At 45.0% G+C, this 18,046-nt stretch overlaps 1 protein-coding gene across 1 annotated transcript in view; it reads left to right on the top strand.

The window, feature by feature from the left end:
- CTNNA2 (catenin alpha 2) overlaps nucleotides 1-18,046 on the top strand; it is a 633,745-nt gene that overhangs the window by 124,270 nt on the left and 491,429 nt on the right. Inside the window, exon 3 of the mRNA XM_056855155.1 lies at nucleotides 9,308-9,503. Within this exon, the coding sequence (XP_056711133.1) occupies nucleotides 9,308-9,503 (196 nt within the window). The remainder of the gene's footprint in view (nucleotides 1-9,307; nucleotides 9,504-18,046) is intronic.

The following is an 18,046-nucleotide window of genomic DNA, read 5'->3' on the forward strand; positions in this document are numbered from 1 at the left end:
TCAAATTGCCTTACAATCCCCTTCCCATACCCTCCCACAACAGACTCCCTGTGAGGCAGGTGGGGCTGAGAGAGCGCTAACAGAGCTGTAACTTGCCCAAGGTCAGCCAGCTGGCTTCGTGAGTAGGGGTGGGGAAACCAACCAGGTTCACCAGATTAGCCTCCGCTTCTCACGTGGAGGAGTGGGGAATCAAACCCGGTTCTCTAGAGTCCCCGCTCCCAACCACCACTCTTAACCACTACAGGGGGAATGACCGGGCTTGTAAGGAGGATGCTTTTCCGGAGAGCCCCCTTGCGCCGCCGCCTCCTCCCCCGAAACAGTCCGGCCCCCAACAGTGTTTGAGGGACAGTGAACTGGCCCCCTGTTTAAAAAGTTTGAGGACCCCTGATTTAAAACATGTTTACTTATTAAAACAAAAACATCAATTTAAATGGAAAAAGAAAAGAAACAATAGCATCTTTTAATGTTTTCAAAGTAGGGGGCCTCCAGTGTGGTTCCCGTGGGTGCCATGGCTCCTGCTGACATCTTTTCTGGTGCTCACAAGTGTTTTTAGAAAGTGAGCCAGGCCAGGTGGGGCTTTTGCCCACATTTGATTGGCTCTGCAGGTTTTTAAATATGTTCCTTTGGCAGCAGCTGCCACCACAACACAAGGATCTTCACTGAGCGACTGATGGTAAGCTGTGGCAGCCATTTTGAGGCTGGTTCCACCTCCTGTGGCCACCATTTTGTGGCTGTGGCCGCCATGCTGTATCAGAATTCCAAAAGTTTCCCTTCTCTTAGCAGACTCTTCTCGGGAGATAACCATCCAAGTAGCTAAATACTGTCTCCGGATGTGTTGGATACGTAAACGGCTGACTGAGATCAATAATCCTATTCCATAGATGGCGCTACCTCCCCTTTTACTTAAATGTATTATTATTAGTATTGTTAATCTGCTATTAATACTCTTAATCTAACTTTAATTTCATTGCCTTTTACTTATATATGGATCTGATTCTGTATCAAAATAAATATTGATTGATTGAGTGAATTCCAAAAGTGCCTGCAGGCTGAAAAAGGTTGGGTACCCCTGGTTCAAAGAATAATGAACAGTAAGAGAAGTGTAGTGGAGCAAAACAGGCATGGTATAGCCCGATCTCATTAGATCTCTGAACCTAATCAGCATCGGTACTTGGATGGGACCACCAAGGAAGACTCTGTAGTGGAAGACAATGACAAACCCCCTGGGCTTCTCACTTGTCTTGAAAGCCCATTGTTGGTGTTTCCATAGGTAAGTTGCAACTTGACAGCACTTATGTATGCAATGGAAGTGGAAAACTTTGTTGAAACAAACAAACAAAAAACATATTCCCTCTGGGTCTCCATTATAATTGATAGTAATTTTTTTTTACCGTAAAGTCACAGCTGATTTATGGTGACCCCTTAGGGTTTTCAAGGGAAGAGATGTTTGAATGGAGCCAGTGAGGTGTAGTGGTTAAAAGCGGTGGTTTGGAGCGGTGGACTCTGACCTGGAGAACCGGGTTTGATTCCCCACTCCTCCATATGAGCAGCAGACACTAATCTGGTGAACTGGTTTGTTTCCCCACTCCTAAACACGAAGCCAGCTGGGTGACCTTGGGCCAATCACGCTCTCTCAGCCTCACCTACCTCACAGGGTGTCTGTTGTGGGGAGTGGAAGGGAAGGTGATTGTAAGCCGGTTTGATTCTTTCTTAAGTGGTAGAGAAAGTTGGCATAATAGAAACCAACTCTTCTTCTTCTGCTTCTTCTTCAAAAGTGGTTTGCCATTGCCTTCCTCTGTGTCATGACCCTGATATTCCTTGGAACTCTCCCATCCAACTACTACCCAGGGTCAGGGCTGAAAGTGTGTAACTGGCCCAAGGTAACCCAGCAAGTGGGGATTTGAACCTGAGTTTCCCAAGTCCTAGTCTAACACCTTAACCACTACACCATGCTGGCTCTCCATGTAGTAATTTTAAATGAGTGTTAATTTATCATGATGGTTCAATGTCTTTCCTGATCCTTCAGACTATCCTGTTTGTTCTTCTTCAGAGGGCAGGTGCTGACTGTAGTTTGCCAGTTCAGGAAGGTAGACTATAGTTTGCCTGGACCAGGAAATCAGGGAAAGAATAGGCGTGTGCTATCCTTTATTCCAACCCTGTTGGCAAACTGTTTTGGTCACTACGTCTAAACTGGGCCTGAAAATAAAAAATCCCAGACTTTTAAAAAGCAATTCATTTTTGCTAAAGATTGGAAACCTCTAATATATCTTAGAAAATATCTGTCATTATATATGTTTGTGCTGTGTAAGTATCTACATGCCATATTACAGCTACTGCTTAGAAAACTACCCTCAGTTTCAATGCAGCATTTGCCATATTGTCATGGGAATTGTGTGAGCTGCTCTTAAAAAGACATGCTCAGTCATGGTTTGAGGCACACAACTAATACAGTGCAGTCCTAAAGAGAGTTACTCCTCTAAGCCCATTCATTTACAATAGGCTTAAACCGCAGAAACTCTCCTTAGGATTGCACTGATAGTGTGGGTGTTTGGACCACATTGTTGTCTCTGTAGTTTAGAAGATATGTTAAAGAAAATTGCAGTAATTATGGCTACAACCATTTTCCAAAGCATTCTAGCTCTTTTACAGTCTCTACATGTAACACAAGCCACCTTTATCATCTTTGCACTATTAATATCTATTATCGTCAGCTGTATATATCTTGTGCCATTTCTAACATGATGAATGCCATTGTACTTTCATTTTTATAATTTTCCTGCAATATTTAGAGTTATTGAGAACATTTAGGAAATACAATAACAACTAAGTAGAAACAAAATAGGCAACCCTAATTTGGGACTTCATCTCGTAAACCTGTATTAGATTTGGTCATAAGATTGATGCTATTTCATTTTTCGTTCCAACAAAATGCAATACATAGATTAGAAATCAATTTTGATTAATCTTTGTGGGTTTTTTCTGAAATTATGTATTTACGGATATACTCTACCTCCTTTTTGACATAACAGAAAAGAAAATACCTTATTTGAAAACATTGACAGCATACTCTTATTTCCCCAATAGTAGAGATGTTACCAAAAGAGAGATGCTATTCTTATTTAAAAACAACAACAAAATATAAACTAACCGCCCTTAACGGTCTATACAATTTCTGTATCTGAAAATTATACATATGTTGAACCAAGTTAAACAACTCATTGTTAAGTACTGAAAGGAGCAGTGATATAGAATTTTAATTCCTGTATTCATCCTCATCGTCTAATACAATGTTACCAATGACATGAATTAATTAAGAGGGGTCATTTCCCTCTGTGATAAGCAAGTGACCGGAATTTTGTAGTCTGTAATTGGAAGGCCTGAAAGCAAATACTGCATTGCATCTTACAACCCTTGATTTCATTTCATTCTTTTTTTTAGTTATTTAAATATTTCCCTTGCCACAGTGCCCTAGGAAGTTTACAGAATATAAACATACACATTTCAAAGTTATGTAATAATTGTTATTATGTAATTACTAGTATCTTGCTTTTCTTTCCGTTGGGAATACAAATCATCTTAACAATACAAAAGAACAGAAATGCAATTTCTGTCCTTCAGTGTTACTCCTCTGAAGATGCCTGCCACAGCTGCTGGCGAAACGCCAGGAAAGAAAATACCAAGACCACGGTTACACAGCCTGGATAACCCACAAGAACCAAAGAAATGCAATTATCTATAAAGAACGATAAACCAAATCTGGGCACTGAATGGGGATGCCAACGATAGCATTTGCTCTCCCTTTCATAGAATCATAGAGTTGGAAGGGACCACCAGGGTCATCTAGCCCAACCCCCTGCACAACTACCTCCCCCCCACACACACCCAGTGACCTCTACTCCATGCCTAGAAGATGGCAATGATGGCCAAGATGCCCTCCCTCTCATGATCTACCTCCCTCTCATGATCTACCTAAGCATTGCTGACAGATGGCCAACTAGCCTCTGCTTAAAAACCTCCAGGGAAGGAGCACTTACCACCTACCGAGGAAGCCTGTTCCACTGAGGAACATGCTCCCTCTATTCTTGAAACGTCACAACAAGGGAAGGTAATGGTGAGCTGCCACCATGGTCCATACCACAGCATTGCTATCATTAGCAGTAAGTTAACTGCAACTCCTTCAACAGTTCAGTTTGAGTTTCTTCATTTTGACCTGATTCTGGGCACTAAATCTCATTTTGTGGTCAGTTCCGCTTAAGGTTATCAGGACGTGCCGGGCAACCACTGGGAGCTATTGGAGGGCAGAGACATGGGGGTGTACACCATAGCATGTGCTCTGATGTCACTTCCAGGAAAATCAGAAGGTAGCTCTAGGAATCACTGGCACCTCTTTAGTTTTACCCTAGAGTTTCCGGTGAGTCATAGAGCTAATCTATCATCACTTACGGGTAAAACCTGGAAGTGACACCATGGCACATGCACCACTTGACATTTTCACTTATTTTATTCCTGCCACCACTCTGAGCAGTGGCTGGCAGCACGTTTTATCGATGGGAGGCCTCCCACCATAGTGGGAGGCCTAGCAACCCTAATTGGGAGCCGGAGTGGTGGAGTGGTTAGCGGCGGTCTCTAATCTGGAGAACTGGGCTTGATTCCCCACTCCTCCACACGAGTGGTGGATGCTAATCTAGTGAACCAGGTTGGTTTCCTCAATCTTGCACATGAAGCCAGCTGGGTGGCCTTAGGCTAGTCACACTCTCTCAGCGCCACCTACCTCACAGGGTTGTGGGGAGGGGAAGGTGATTTTAAGCCGCTTTGATTCTTCCTTAAGTGATCAACTCAGCATATAAAAACCAACTCCTCCTCCTCCTCCTCCTCCTCCTCCTCCTCCTCCTCCTCCTCCTCCTCCTCCTCCTCTTCTTCTTCTTCTTCTTCTTCTTCTTCTTCTTCTTCTTCTTCTTCTTCTTCTTCTTCCCAGTGACTGAAAAAGAGTAGGAATTCAGTGTCTTCTGGGCTAATTCCCCGCCCCCCCTGCTCTTGTACAAACCCCAGATCGTATGGTGAATCTATCTCTCCTACCCTCTTCTCTGCTGTTTACAGGTAAATGCAGTGATACCTGTGGTTGGAATCTTGAACTGCTTTTGTTCCTCTTTTGTACTTGATATAGCACACAAGGCAGGTATCAGTGCAGTGTATGAAAGCTGCAAACAACTGCTTTTCTTTGTTTCAGCTGTTGCTAGTGCAGGCTGAAAACGTTGTCCATTGTGTAAAGCTGCAAGCCACCCGACATTTGCAAGTCATTGAATGTCTGTTATTGGTGACATTATACTTTTAGTGCTGTTTAGTGCCTGATCCCCTTTGTCCTCTTGCTTGAACTGCACACAGCGTGTTGTCATTGGGAGAATTGTTTTTAGCTGCATGCCAAATAGCTTCGAGAATTGCTGTAATTTATTCTGTGTGGTGATGGAAGGACAAATAAAAAATGTGCGTTTTTGTACAGCAGCAAAAAAAAAATGTAGAGCTTTTTCAACTGGGTGTATAGTTTATGTAATTCAGATTAGAGGATTCTTCTTTTTCTTCCTAAATTTGTTTAGCTAAAATATTGCCTATTGTGTGGGTTTTGTGTGAATCCTCGCTAATGATGCACCGATAAGCGTTTTCTGTTTTCTTCAGTTTTTATGCACAGCTTGGAAAGCTATTTCCATCCTGCTGATTTTTTTCTTCCTTTGGCAAATGTATCACTTTCATTTGTCTTCTTTATGCCATTTTTACTCCATTTTAACAGGTATCACATTCAGTGCCACTGGTTGCATGAAATTTCTTTTAAAAAAGCTAAGGAAACAAGGGGTTTCCCACAGTTTCCTTCCAAGTGGAGAAATTTCCCTCCAAGTGTAGAGAAACGATAAAAAAGAAGCCTGCATTTAAAATAATATTATATGGGAAAGGTTGTGGCACAGTGGCAGAGCATCTGCTTTGCATACATCTGCTTGGGATCTCCATTTAAAAGGACCAGGCAGTAGATGATATGAAAGACCTCTGCCAGAGGCCCTGGAGAACAGCTGCCATCCAGAGAAGACAATATAGCCCTTTAAGGTCCAAGGGTCTGATTCAGTACAAAACAGCTTCATGCTTACAGTTAACAGGAAAAATTCAGCAATGTTCCTTATATATACATAGCACCACAGCCACTCACCAGATTATCTATTTATTTAGGCAATGTATGTGCCACCTTTCTGGAGACGTGCTCAAGGTGGCTCATGAAGTAAAAACAAGACAATAAAATCATTTAAAAAGTTGGAACCATAAAAAAAGAATCATAGAAACATAGAGTTGGAAGGGGCCATACAGGCCATATAGTCCCACCCCCTGCTCAATGCAGGATCAGCCTAGTGCATCCCTGACAAGTGCTTGACCAGCCTCTGCTTAAAGACTACCAGTGAGGGGGAGCTCACCACCTCCCTAGAAAGTGGATTCCACTGTTGAACAACTTTTATTGTAAAACAAAACAAAACACCCACACCTAATATCCAGCTGGGACCTCTCTGTCCGCAATTTATACCTATTCTTGTGAGTCCTACCCTCTGCTGCCCACAGGAACAGCTCCCTGCCCTCCTCTAAGTGACAGCCCTTCAAATACTTAAAAAGAGTAATTATGTCCCCCCTCAATCTCCTCTTCTCTGGACTAAACATTCCCAACTCCCTCGGCCTTTCCTTGTAGGGCTCTGTCTCCAGGCCCCTGATCATCCTCGTTGCTCTCCTCTGCACTCGCTCGATTCTGTCCACATTCTTTTTGAAGTGAGGCCTCCAGAACTGCGCACAATACTCCAGGTGCGGCCTGACCAATTCAGTGTACAGTGGAATTATGGCATCTTGCGATGTGGATGTTATGCCTCTGTTAATGCATTCCAAGAACAGCCAGCAGTCTAAAATGATATTCATAAGACAGTCTTCAGGCTAAAAGGAGCTTAAAAAGATGGAACCCATCAGTTAAAAGCCTGGGTAAAAAGAAATGTTTTGGGCTAGCACCCAAAGAGCAGTGAGGTAAGCACCTCAAGTGGGGAGCATTCAAAAGGTGAGGGGTCACCACTGAAAAAGCCGTCTTTGTTCACTGCCTGCCTCACCTCTGCTGGTGAGGAATAGAGATCTTGGACTGGGGAAGGGGATTTTAACTGATGGGCTGGACAGAATGGGAGGAGGTAGTCTTTGAAGTACTTATTTGAAAAATTACGAGGTGAGAGATTCAAAACGGATAAAAGGAAGTTTTTTTAACACATAGTTAAATTGTGGAACTCCCACCCCAGGATGTGGTGATGGCTGCCAACTTGGAAGGCTTTAAGAGAGGAGTGGACATGTTCATGGCGGAGAAGGGTATTCATGGCTACTAGTCAAAATGGCTACTAGTCATGATGCATCCCTATTCTCTCCATGATCAGAGGAGCATGCCAAATATATTAGGTGCTGTGGAACACAGGCAGGATGGTGCTGCTGCAGTCGTCTTGTTTGTGGGCTTCCTAGAGGCCCCTGGTTGGCCACTGTGTGAACAGACTGCTGGATTTGATGGACCTTAGTCTGATCCAGCAGAGGTTTTCTTATGTTCTTATGAGGGGATGAAGTGAGTTGGGTGTCTGTGGAGGTTTTGGCTGCACATGTTTGCCATGATGTGTGTGGGCAAGCAGGATAGCAAACCCTTATGTAGAAACTACTTTTTTCTGCACTTTATTGCATGAAAGCATGGGAGATTTCGTTATCAGCAATTAAGGTTGCCTAATTTTATTATCAGACCCCCTAATTGTGATTGTGTTGTCTCATGAGGCCTTCCAAGCATAGCCTTGTTTCCCTTCTCACGGGTGACTTTCTTGAACACATTAGGCTGAGAATGGAGATATATCTTTTTGCTTGTGTGTGGGGTAAAGTAGTGTGCTTGAACAGGTCTTACCGTTAACAGACTCAATGCAATTAAGAGAGAATTAATGGGAATTTCCAAATTATCTCTTATTCATACCTGATAAATTGAAGGGCTGATAAATTGTTAGGCTGAGAAAGACTGGTCCAAGGTCACCAAGTGAGCTTCAATGACACGAGTGGGGATTTGAACCTGGGTCTCCCAGATCCTAGCCAAATACTCCTAACCACTACACCACACTGGATTTGTGATGCCACCCTCCTCCGAAAAAAAGTGTGTGGTCATCTAATGTCCTAGGTTTTTCTGTATTTTTTCTATAAACCTTTGATTTTCTTCCAAGCTGAGTGGATAATATGAAACATGATGTACTACCGTATATACTCGCGTATAAGCCGAGTTTTTCAGCCCAAAAAAAGGGCTGAAAAAGCCGGCCTCGGCTTATACACGGGTCAATACGGTAGAGGGGGGAAGGAGGAGGGAGGAGGGAGGGGGGAACTTACCACCGCCATCTTTTCCAGGCCGGGAGCGGCCTCCAGAGCCCCCCTGCGGCCGCAGGGAGGGCGCTCCGCCGCCCCCGCCGCCTTCTCCCGGCCGGGAGAAGCCTCTAGAGGCCTACTGCGGCCGCGGGGAGGGCGCTCCGCCGCCCCCGCCGCCTTCTCCCAGCCGGGAGCGGCCTTCAGAGGCCTGCTGCGGCCATGGGGAGGGCGCTCCGCCGCCTCCGCCGCCTTCTCCCGGCCGGGAGAAGCCTCTAGAGGCCTACTGCGGCCGCGGGGAGGGCGCTCCGCCGCCCCCGCCGCCTTCTCCCAGCCGGGAGCGGCCTTCAGAGGCCTGCTGCGGCCGCGGGGAGGGCGCTCCGCCGCCTCCGCCGCCTTCTCCCGGCCGGGAGCGGCCTTCAGAGGCCTGCTGCGGCCGCGGGGAGGGCGCTCCGCCGCCCCCGCCGCCTTCTCCCGGCCGGGAGCGGCCTTCAGAGGCCTGCTGCGGCCGCGGGGAGGGCGCTCCGCCGCCCCCGCCGCCTTCTCCCGGCCGGGAGCGGCCTTCAGAGGCCTACTGCGGCCGCGGGGAGGGCGCTCCGCCGCCCCCGCCGGATCCGCCGCTTCCCGCCCCAGGAGCCCAGAAAGTAAGTCTTGGGGGGGGAGGGGTTATAAGCCGACCCTCGGCTTATACGCGGGTGCCTAATTTTTCCCCATTTTTGGGGAGAAATTAGGCACCTCGGCTTATACGCGGGTCGGCTTGTACACGGGTATATACGGTATGTGGGGTTTTTTTTGACGGTCAATTGAAGATGAGAACCATTCTGATACTTCCAGAAGTCTTGAGACATGAATCTTGTGTGAGCATGTTTTAGAAATAGTTCCTGCAACATTTGAGTTGTGGTTTTAAAACACCTTTTTTATTTCTACTTTCAAGGTGACGACCCTGGTGAACACAAGTAACAAAGGGCCATCTGGTAAAAAGAAAGGCCGGTCTAAGAAAGCTCACGTGCTAGCTGCGTCGGTTGAACAAGCCACTCAGAACTTTTTGGAAAAGGGAGAACAGATCGCCAAGGAGAGCCAGGACCTCAAAGACGAGTTGGTGGCTGCTGTGGAGGATGTGCGTAAGCAAGGTAGGCAGAAGCGTCTGGGAGGAAAAATGTGGGATGATTGATGGGAGTTTTACCAGAGGTTTGTTGCTGGCTGGACCCACACTTTCCTGTTGGGAATCTCTGCACCAGCAGTCTCCAAGTTCAAATGAAGTCCCGCCCCTTTAAATCCTGCTTTGTAATTGGCTTACTTTGCAGTGCTCACTGTGAGAGAAAATCCCCCCTAAACACAATTGCCGCAAAAAAAACATTTTAAGAACAACAACAACAACAACAACAAAAAGAGCAATCTGAAAGGGGGGGAGAAATCCAACCTTCAGTTTTAAAAAGTCTTTCTTTTGCTCAGAAAGAGCTCCCAGGAAGCATCTGAATCCCAGCCTCTTTACACGCTGCTTTGTAATTCCTGTGAGAGAAAGCAAGCTTCTGTGCCCCGTGCTTTGCCTTCTGCACGGAGATTTCAGCAGGGCTGAGCTCAGGGGAGAGGGAGGAGTCTGATTAACAGAGGAATGGGAAGACCTGGACATTGCGAGGGCTGTCAGCGAGGTCATCTCTAATGGAGGGAAAACTCATGCAAAATTCCAAGCAACAACTGAGACAGACAGGGGGGTGAATGTGAGTCCAAGTACCCACGCATAAATGACCTACCGTATATACCCGTGTATAAGCCGAGGTACCAAAAATGGGGAAAAATTAGGCACCCGCGTATAAGCCGACGCCTTCCTGCAGCTGCAAGAGGCCCCCCCAGGGCGCTCCTGGCGGTGGGAAGTGGTGCGGGCCCGGCGAGGGCGGCGGCTCGGCCTCCCTGCGGCCACAGGAGGCCTTTGGAAGCAGCGGATCCGGTGGGGGCGGCCTTCCTGCAGCTGCAGGAGGCCCCCCCAGGCTGCTCCCGGCTGGGAAAAGGCGGCGGGGCGGCGGTAAGTTCCCCCCTCCCTCCTCCCTCCCCCCTCTACCGTATTGACCCACATATAAGCCGAGTTCGGCTTTTTCAGCCCTTTTTTTGGGCTGAAAAACTCGGCTTATACGCGAGTATATACGGTATGTCTCCGGGATAATAACTATTTCATTAGCACGATTTATATCGAGTGCTCTCTGATGTTTATATATAGTGCAAGAGCCATTCAATTTCCACACAAGTGCACACTAATGATTCTTTAGTGTGAACTAATGATTCTTGTTTCAGTTCCTTGAGCTGCTACCAGCTCTTGTTGCCTGGACGTCCCTTAGTCAGGAGAAGGAACTTGAAATCGTATTGTTAGCAGAGCTTTGTGCTCATCCAAAAAAACAGAGTCTTTCTTGGTAAACGGCACCTCTTGAAATCTTTAATTAGGCTGTTGTTTCATGTGGCTCCACTTAAAAAATACTTCTTCTTAGTTGGGGGGGGGGGGCAGGAAAGCACTGATTAGGCCAGTCACATTATTCCCCCCCCCCCCGCAATAAATCAGTCATCACCGCAGTCCTGCGTCTGTATGATGGGAGAAAGTTTTTTAACTGATTGCTTCAACTATCAGCCAAAGTACACTCTTTGATGAAGGATTATTTTCTTATCTGGAACTGCAGTAATTACTTTGATAACCAGTCCTAAAACGATACAACTTTTCTGTGTAGGTATAATTAAATCACACGAGCGTAGTTAAATTGTGGAACTCCCTGCCTCAGGATTGGTGATGGCCGCCAACTTGGAGGGTTTTAAGAGGGGAGTGAACATGTTCATGGAGGAGAGGGCTATTTGTTGCTACTAGTCAAATGGATATTAGTCATGATGCCTACCTATTCTCTCTAGAATCAGAGGAGCATGCCTGTTGTATTAGGTGCTGTGTGTGTGTGTGTGTGTGTGTGTGTGTGTGTATATATATATATCATTTATTGCTCATTAACAAAGTCATAAGTATATACATATAGCACATAGATGCCTAAAATGTATAAAATACATGAAGTGTATAAAGCTTATAATAAAATTATACATGTTCAACAAAATCTCTTAAGCCAAATGCCAGTGTCATTTACCGAGATAGTTATAAAACCATTACCTGAGTTAAATATTTGGTAACCTGATGGATTTTCTCACTATCCACCTTTAACAGTGCATTCCTGAGAGGAATGCCTGCGCTGGGCTTTGGAGGCAACGCTGCTGCTCTGCCTCCAAAGGATTTTTCAGCCCCGCCAAAATCTCCTCCCAGCGTCAAAAATCCATGCAACCCTCTTAGATACACCACATAAAACTAACGCCGGCGTTTATTGGCCGGACGTTGGCACGGCGCCATCCTGTCCACCGCAGGGCTTTCAACCTGGAGGCTCAGGAATGCGCTGTCAATCTGATAAGAGAAAAGGAACAATCCAGGGTTCAGAGGGAAGGTTGTACTTTATTAAGATAGTTGTGATCCACCTAGTTCTCTCCTTGTTCCAATTTTTGCAGAATAAAAGTAAGTGCCTTATGGTTTCTATTTTGCTGGTTCCACAATCACACAGGCTTCTCGGCCTTTTGGCTAAGATCAAGGGTAGTATTAGGGGCTGTGGAGCACAGACAAGATGCTGCTGTAGTTGTCTTGTTTGTGGGCTTCCTAGAGGCCTCTGGTTGGCCACTGTGTGAACAGACTGCTGGACTTGATAGGCCTTGGTCTGATCCAGCAGGGCCTTTCTTATGTTCTTATTTATTGAGTCTTATGAAGGCTGCTGCCTGGAACAGGCTGGGAAGTAGAAAATGGCTCTGAAGCAGACCACACTGAGTGCCCTTTGTGGTGCTACAAACCAGCACTTCAGGGGCCAGGGAACTCAGTGGCACCAAGCATAGATGTTGCTTCAACCTTTGCCTTGTCCTACAAAATGGCAATTTCCGTGGCTCTCCTTTCTCCTGGTCCTCAACTGCCCTCTAGGACAGTGGCCCATTGGGAAATTTCCCTGTTAAGTTACATGGCCAGTCCACCCCTGGCTGATATGATGGCGTGAAGATGTATAACATTTAGTGGAGTGAGCTGGTCCTACAGAGTGGCTGAACATCTGCTGTCTCATGAAACCCTTATGCTCAAACTGAGGGCCGGTTCATGTGTCTAAGGTATCTTTTGTCCCCCTTTGCTTCAAAGTCCAATACAGGAAACATGGCACCTCATATAAAGTTTGGACCTTCCAATTACCTAGTCACACCCACACCAGTGCAAAATAAATACAGAGAGATACAAGGTGGCCCAAGACTAGATAGTGAGATGTTTTCAAAGTTCACAGCATTAACTGTAGTGCAGAGGTGAGCCTTTTTACAGTTCCTGTAGAGATGCTGAGGATTGAATCTGGGACCTTAGAACAAAAGAAAAATCATGCTGGATCTGACCAAGGCCCATCAAGTCCAGCAGTCTGTTCACACAGAGGCCAACCAGGTGTCTCTAGGAAGCCCATGTCACTGGCATGATATGCGGATGAGTGGATATATTGTTCTTCATTACTTGGATTGGGGGGGGGGGAACACTGTATCATGACAGAAGGAGAAGGAGAAGAGTTGGTTTTTATATGCCGACTTTCTCTACCACTTCAGGGAGAATCAAACCGGCTTACAATCACCTTCCCTTCCCCTCCCCACAACAGACACCCTGTGAGGTAGGTGAGGCTGAGAGTGTGTGACTAGCCCAAGGTCCCCCAGCTGGCTTCATGTGTAGGAGTGGGGAAACAAATCCAGTTCACCAGATTAGTCTCCTGCTCATGTGGAGGAGTGGGGGATAAACGATCAGAGTCCACCACTCCAAACCACCGCTCTTAACCAATACACCACGCTGGTGCAACTTTTCTTTAGTGATGCTCTTAACCCCTTTCTGGTTAAGCTTTTCTGGTTCTAGGACAGACATCCAGGATGGGCAGAGCCAGCATATGTCAGCACAACAGTATGATAGCTCAGCCACAACAATAGCTCATTTTCTACTTTGCTCGCAATGCCATTTTCTGTCACTAGATAACAGTAGTTTCAGAAGGTAGTCTTGGTCTGCAGTTAGATTTGAGGCCAGTAGCCCCTTAATCTAGATGTCCACAGTTCCCTAAGCTTTACACTTCTCCAGATGAGAGCTCTTCTCCCACGAATGGAATTCCACAGAGCCATGATGGGATGGGGGTGGAGGGAAGAAACAGTTGTGGTTGTTTGTAACTAAAGTTCAAGAGTCTCTCTGTTCATTCGCGGAGCCCACCTGCCTTCCTCACTGTAAATGTTATTAATGTTAAATGTTATTAATGTTTCTCGGGAAACAATTGAGTGGGTCTGGCACTGTCGTCCCCCCCCCCATTTGCTTATCTGAGTTGCTTGACATCAAAACTTTCAAGTCAAGGAGAGGTGAAGGTGTGCCTCATGCTTCAGATCTCTAAAAGAGTTCACAAACTGGGCTACACAGAGAGCCCGAGTGGTATAGTGGTTAGGAGCAGTGGACTCTGATTTGGAGAACCGGGTTTGATTCCCTACTCTTCCGCATGAGCGGCAGACACCAATCTGGTGAATCGGGTTGGTTTCCCCACTCCTTCACATGAAGCCAGCTGGGTGACCTTGGGCTAGGCACAGTTCTCTCAGAACTCTCTCAGCCCCACCTACCTCACAAGGTGTTTGTTGTGAAGAGAGGAAGGGAAGGAGATTGTAAACCAGTTTGATTCTCCTTAAAAGGCAGAGAAAATCGGCATTTAAAAACCAGCTGTTCCTCCTCCTCCTCCTCCTCTTCTTCTTCTTCTCCTCCTCCTCCTCCTCCTCCTCCTCATCATCATCATCAATAGGTCCCACATGAGAGCCAGTCTAGTGTTGTGGCTAGTGTGTTGGACTAGGATCTGGGAGTAAAGTAAAGGTTCCCTGTGCAAGCACCGGATCATTCCTGACCCATGGGGTGACATCACATCCCAACGTTTACTAGGCAGACTTTGTTTATGGGGTGGTTTGCCAGTGCCTACCCCAGTCATCTTCCCTTTACCCCAGCAAACTGGGTACTCATCTGGGAGATGCAGGTTCAAATCCCACCTCTGCTATGAAGCTTACTGGGTGACCTTGAGCCAGTCAGTTTCTCAGCCTAAGCAACTTCATAGGATTGTTGTGGAAATAAAATGGAAGAGCAGAGACTGAGCTGTTTAGATGAAGGGTGCAATGAACACGCACTTAATAATAACAAATGTTACTGCACAACTTGGAAGTACCGTGGTGACAGGTACGTGAAACACTGCTTTCCTGTACCCAGCTTATCTTACACTGGAAATATATCTTTATCTATCAAAGAGCTGTTCACAGCAAGAATTCCTGACACATCTTCCTTCTTCCTGGTAATTTGTATTGAAAAGCTCTGAATATCAAAGTAGAGGCATTATTAAATTTAGTTGCGTGATCTCTGGCTGCTTGCGATGATGTACCCTTAAACGCTCATCACATTTTGTTGGGGGAAATATTCATAACCCGTTCCATAGTATTTGCTACCACTTCCAATTGTTATTCAGGCTTGCTGGTCCCCATTCTGTGAAATATAGCGCACTAAATGTCACTCTATGCAAATGTTCCATTGTTAGTCCTCTCAGGCCCTCTCAAAATCCATTAATTATCTTTCAGCTCTCAGAAAACAAGGATTGTGAAAGGCATTAAATTCCCTGCTTTGGGATGATATGAAGCACTTATGATGAATGAGTAGATGCTGCGTAGGATCCTGAGGAGTGATGGAGATATAGCTCTGGGTTTGCCTTTTTTGGAACTGTATTATGCTTAGCAAACAGGGGGAAAAGCTGTTGTGATGAGGGAGAAGCAAAACTCACAGCTGCCTCTTACAACTTAATCATCTTGTTACTCTCCTTCAGTGTAATCGGTCTGCCGCGGTGTATATTTTTGTGTTCACTAAATTAGCTCTATAACTTTCACATTGGCTTTTGTTTTTCTATCTATGGCCCTGTCTCTTCGGCTACCTCCCATCTATCCACACCATTCTCTTCGGCTCCTTATCTGACCTCCATTGCTTTTACCAAATTTCGATGGGCTTTTTCAACAGCTCGTTTTAATGCCTTTCCGCCAGCCTTGCTCTGCGGGAGATTCCAGCATTTACCTTTGGAGTCCAGGTTGTGCCCCTGTAATTCTGATGTTGAGACAATTACCCATATTTTATTGTATTGTGAATTTTATCAGGATGTCAGAAATAGGCTGACTTTGCCCTTGTTGACCAGAGTTTTTAGACATTCGGATGATTTTATTATTAAATATTTACTTGATGATAAAGATGCCAACATTTCCTACACAGTGGCAAAGTTTTGTTACATTGCCACTAGAGTACGAAGAGCTCGGGTTAGCGTATCAAAATTGTAATCCTGGCTCTGTATTGATTAATTTTAACAATGTTTATCTGCTGGTCAAATGACCGTAAATAAAAAAAATACACACCATTCTTCCATAAAGACTTTTCCATGGCGCATAAGGCATTGCTAAACTTCCATGGGTGGTTGAAAAAAACAAAAACAAACCTATGAAGCTCCTATTGAGTTTTTCAATGTTACAGATAAGGTTCAATTGGTATATTATACTTTCCCCCCCTTCTAAGGTAGTTAGAGTTTATCATATGTATTAGTACTAAATTACGGTTCTGAGGACCTATAATATTTTCAAGTATGTTGTTGTGCCTAATATCTACAGATGAATGTCTGGGTTTCTACTTGGCAGATCAGAGGAGTTTGTAGCAGTGACTCATTCACTATGGGAAAGTATTAATATATAAGTGCCTTCCATCACAGTCATCCAGGCATTATTTCACTGTAATTGGGACTGGCTTTGAATATGATGCAGAAGCTTCAGTGTATGCAGAATGCCACAAGAGAGACAGATGCCACTTAACAGAAATCAGGTCTCTTTGGTGCTATAACTATGGATGTGTGTTTGGATTCTCGCTGGTCCAAATATATTTTCTGAATTATTTGGGTTTCCGGATAGCATTTGGGATTTTTCAGGATACCGGTAAAGAGGTCCCAAAAATTATGGAAATATTTGGGTATATCTGGGGCCAGGATTTTAAGGCTCCTATAATGATTTTTCTTTGATTTTACAGTGTGCCTCTATCAGTGTCTTCTTGCCAGTTTTTGGTATTGGTCTGTCAGGTTGGTTTTGCTTGGAATCTCTGGTTCAGAATTGGCTGGGTTGGTCTTGCAACAGTGTCTGTTGATTACATTGTTTGTCTTGGATTCTCTGGTTTGACATTGGCTCTCTTGGGGTTCTTTGGAGGTTACCGCACTTGTATTCCCAGCGATCTATTAAGATCTACTTAGCCTTCGACAATATTTTGATCTATTAAGAGTTTGAAAATATTATAAAAAATACTGTTCACACTTTCATTGTATTCCCACCAATGTATTAAGAATTTGTTTGGCCCCTTTAGCTGTGAAGACGTTTTCCAACCATTTATAAGCTGTGGTATCCAACAACCCTTTTAAAGCGATGTTTTTTACAACATTTTCAAACTCTTAATACATCACTGGGAATACAAAGTGCGGTAACCCCCTTGGTTTTGTTTGCATTGGAGGCTTTTGGCAGTGGCTTCCCCCCCCCCCCCAGCAAATGTTTTGCTGACACCACTGTTAGGCTCCCTCCCACCCACATAAGTATCTTTGGTTATACTACAGTAGTATATTTCATAATGGGTGAACCTATTGCATCACAGTGATTTAAATTGTGATTTAACGGTTAGAGGAAGGATAGAGATTAGCAATGTTAAAGTATGCACCTTGTTTAGAAGAAGAAGAGTTGGTTTTTATACCCCGCTTTTCTCTGTCTTTAAGGAGTCTCAAGCAGCTTACAAATGCCTTCCCTTCCCCCCCCCACAACAGATACCTTGTGGGTAGGTGGGGCTGAGAGAATTCAGAGAGAACTGTGATTAGCCCAAGGTCACCCAGCAGGCTTCATGTGGAGGAGCGGGGAATCAAACCTCCAGATCAGAGTCCTCCGCTCTTAACCACTACACCACGTTGGCTCTCTTAGACTACTGCTGGTTTCCTATTGAAGTTAGTATCTCTTGGAGCACAGTGATTTCACCCAGATGTCAGTTCTGCTGAGTTATGTGGGACTTGCTCTGTGGCAAGTGTGTATAGGATTGCAGCCTCAAGTGCTTAATTGTATGCAGTCAGTTTTCAGTCCAACTGCAGTTTTTTTCTTTCTGTCTTGTGTTCCCTCCCATTACTCTTTCTAAGAAACACATGCCCTCTGAGACCTCAGTGGCCATTAGAAATCAACTGTATTTGCTCCATATGATGGGGTTCTACTTAGCATAGTCCTTTAAGGACACATTGCATTATTTCATATTATTGAAGGACAGACCATGAATTGTTTGGTTTTCCCCCACCCTTGTCTGTTTCAAGGGAGAACATGTTGAACATTAGCTTCTTTTGGGTCTCTTCACTGTTTTTTTAATTTTTTTAAAAAAGTTCTAAGACATAGAATGAACTGAGAATAAAGAGGTACCCTTGCTTGTCTTGAGAAGTTGATGTTCTTTTTATAGCTTTTGGTTTAACAATCCACCAGACTATCAAAAATGTTTTGTCATTTCCAAGCTGATAAATTTAGCATAATCTCTCCCCCCTCTCTCTCCCTCCCCTCCCTCTCT

Source organism: Euleptes europaea, chromosome 9, assembly GCF_029931775.1.
Source record: "Euleptes europaea isolate rEulEur1 chromosome 9, rEulEur1.hap1, whole genome shotgun sequence".
NCBI classification, from domain to species: Eukaryota; Metazoa; Chordata; class Lepidosauria; order Squamata; family Sphaerodactylidae; genus Euleptes; species Euleptes europaea.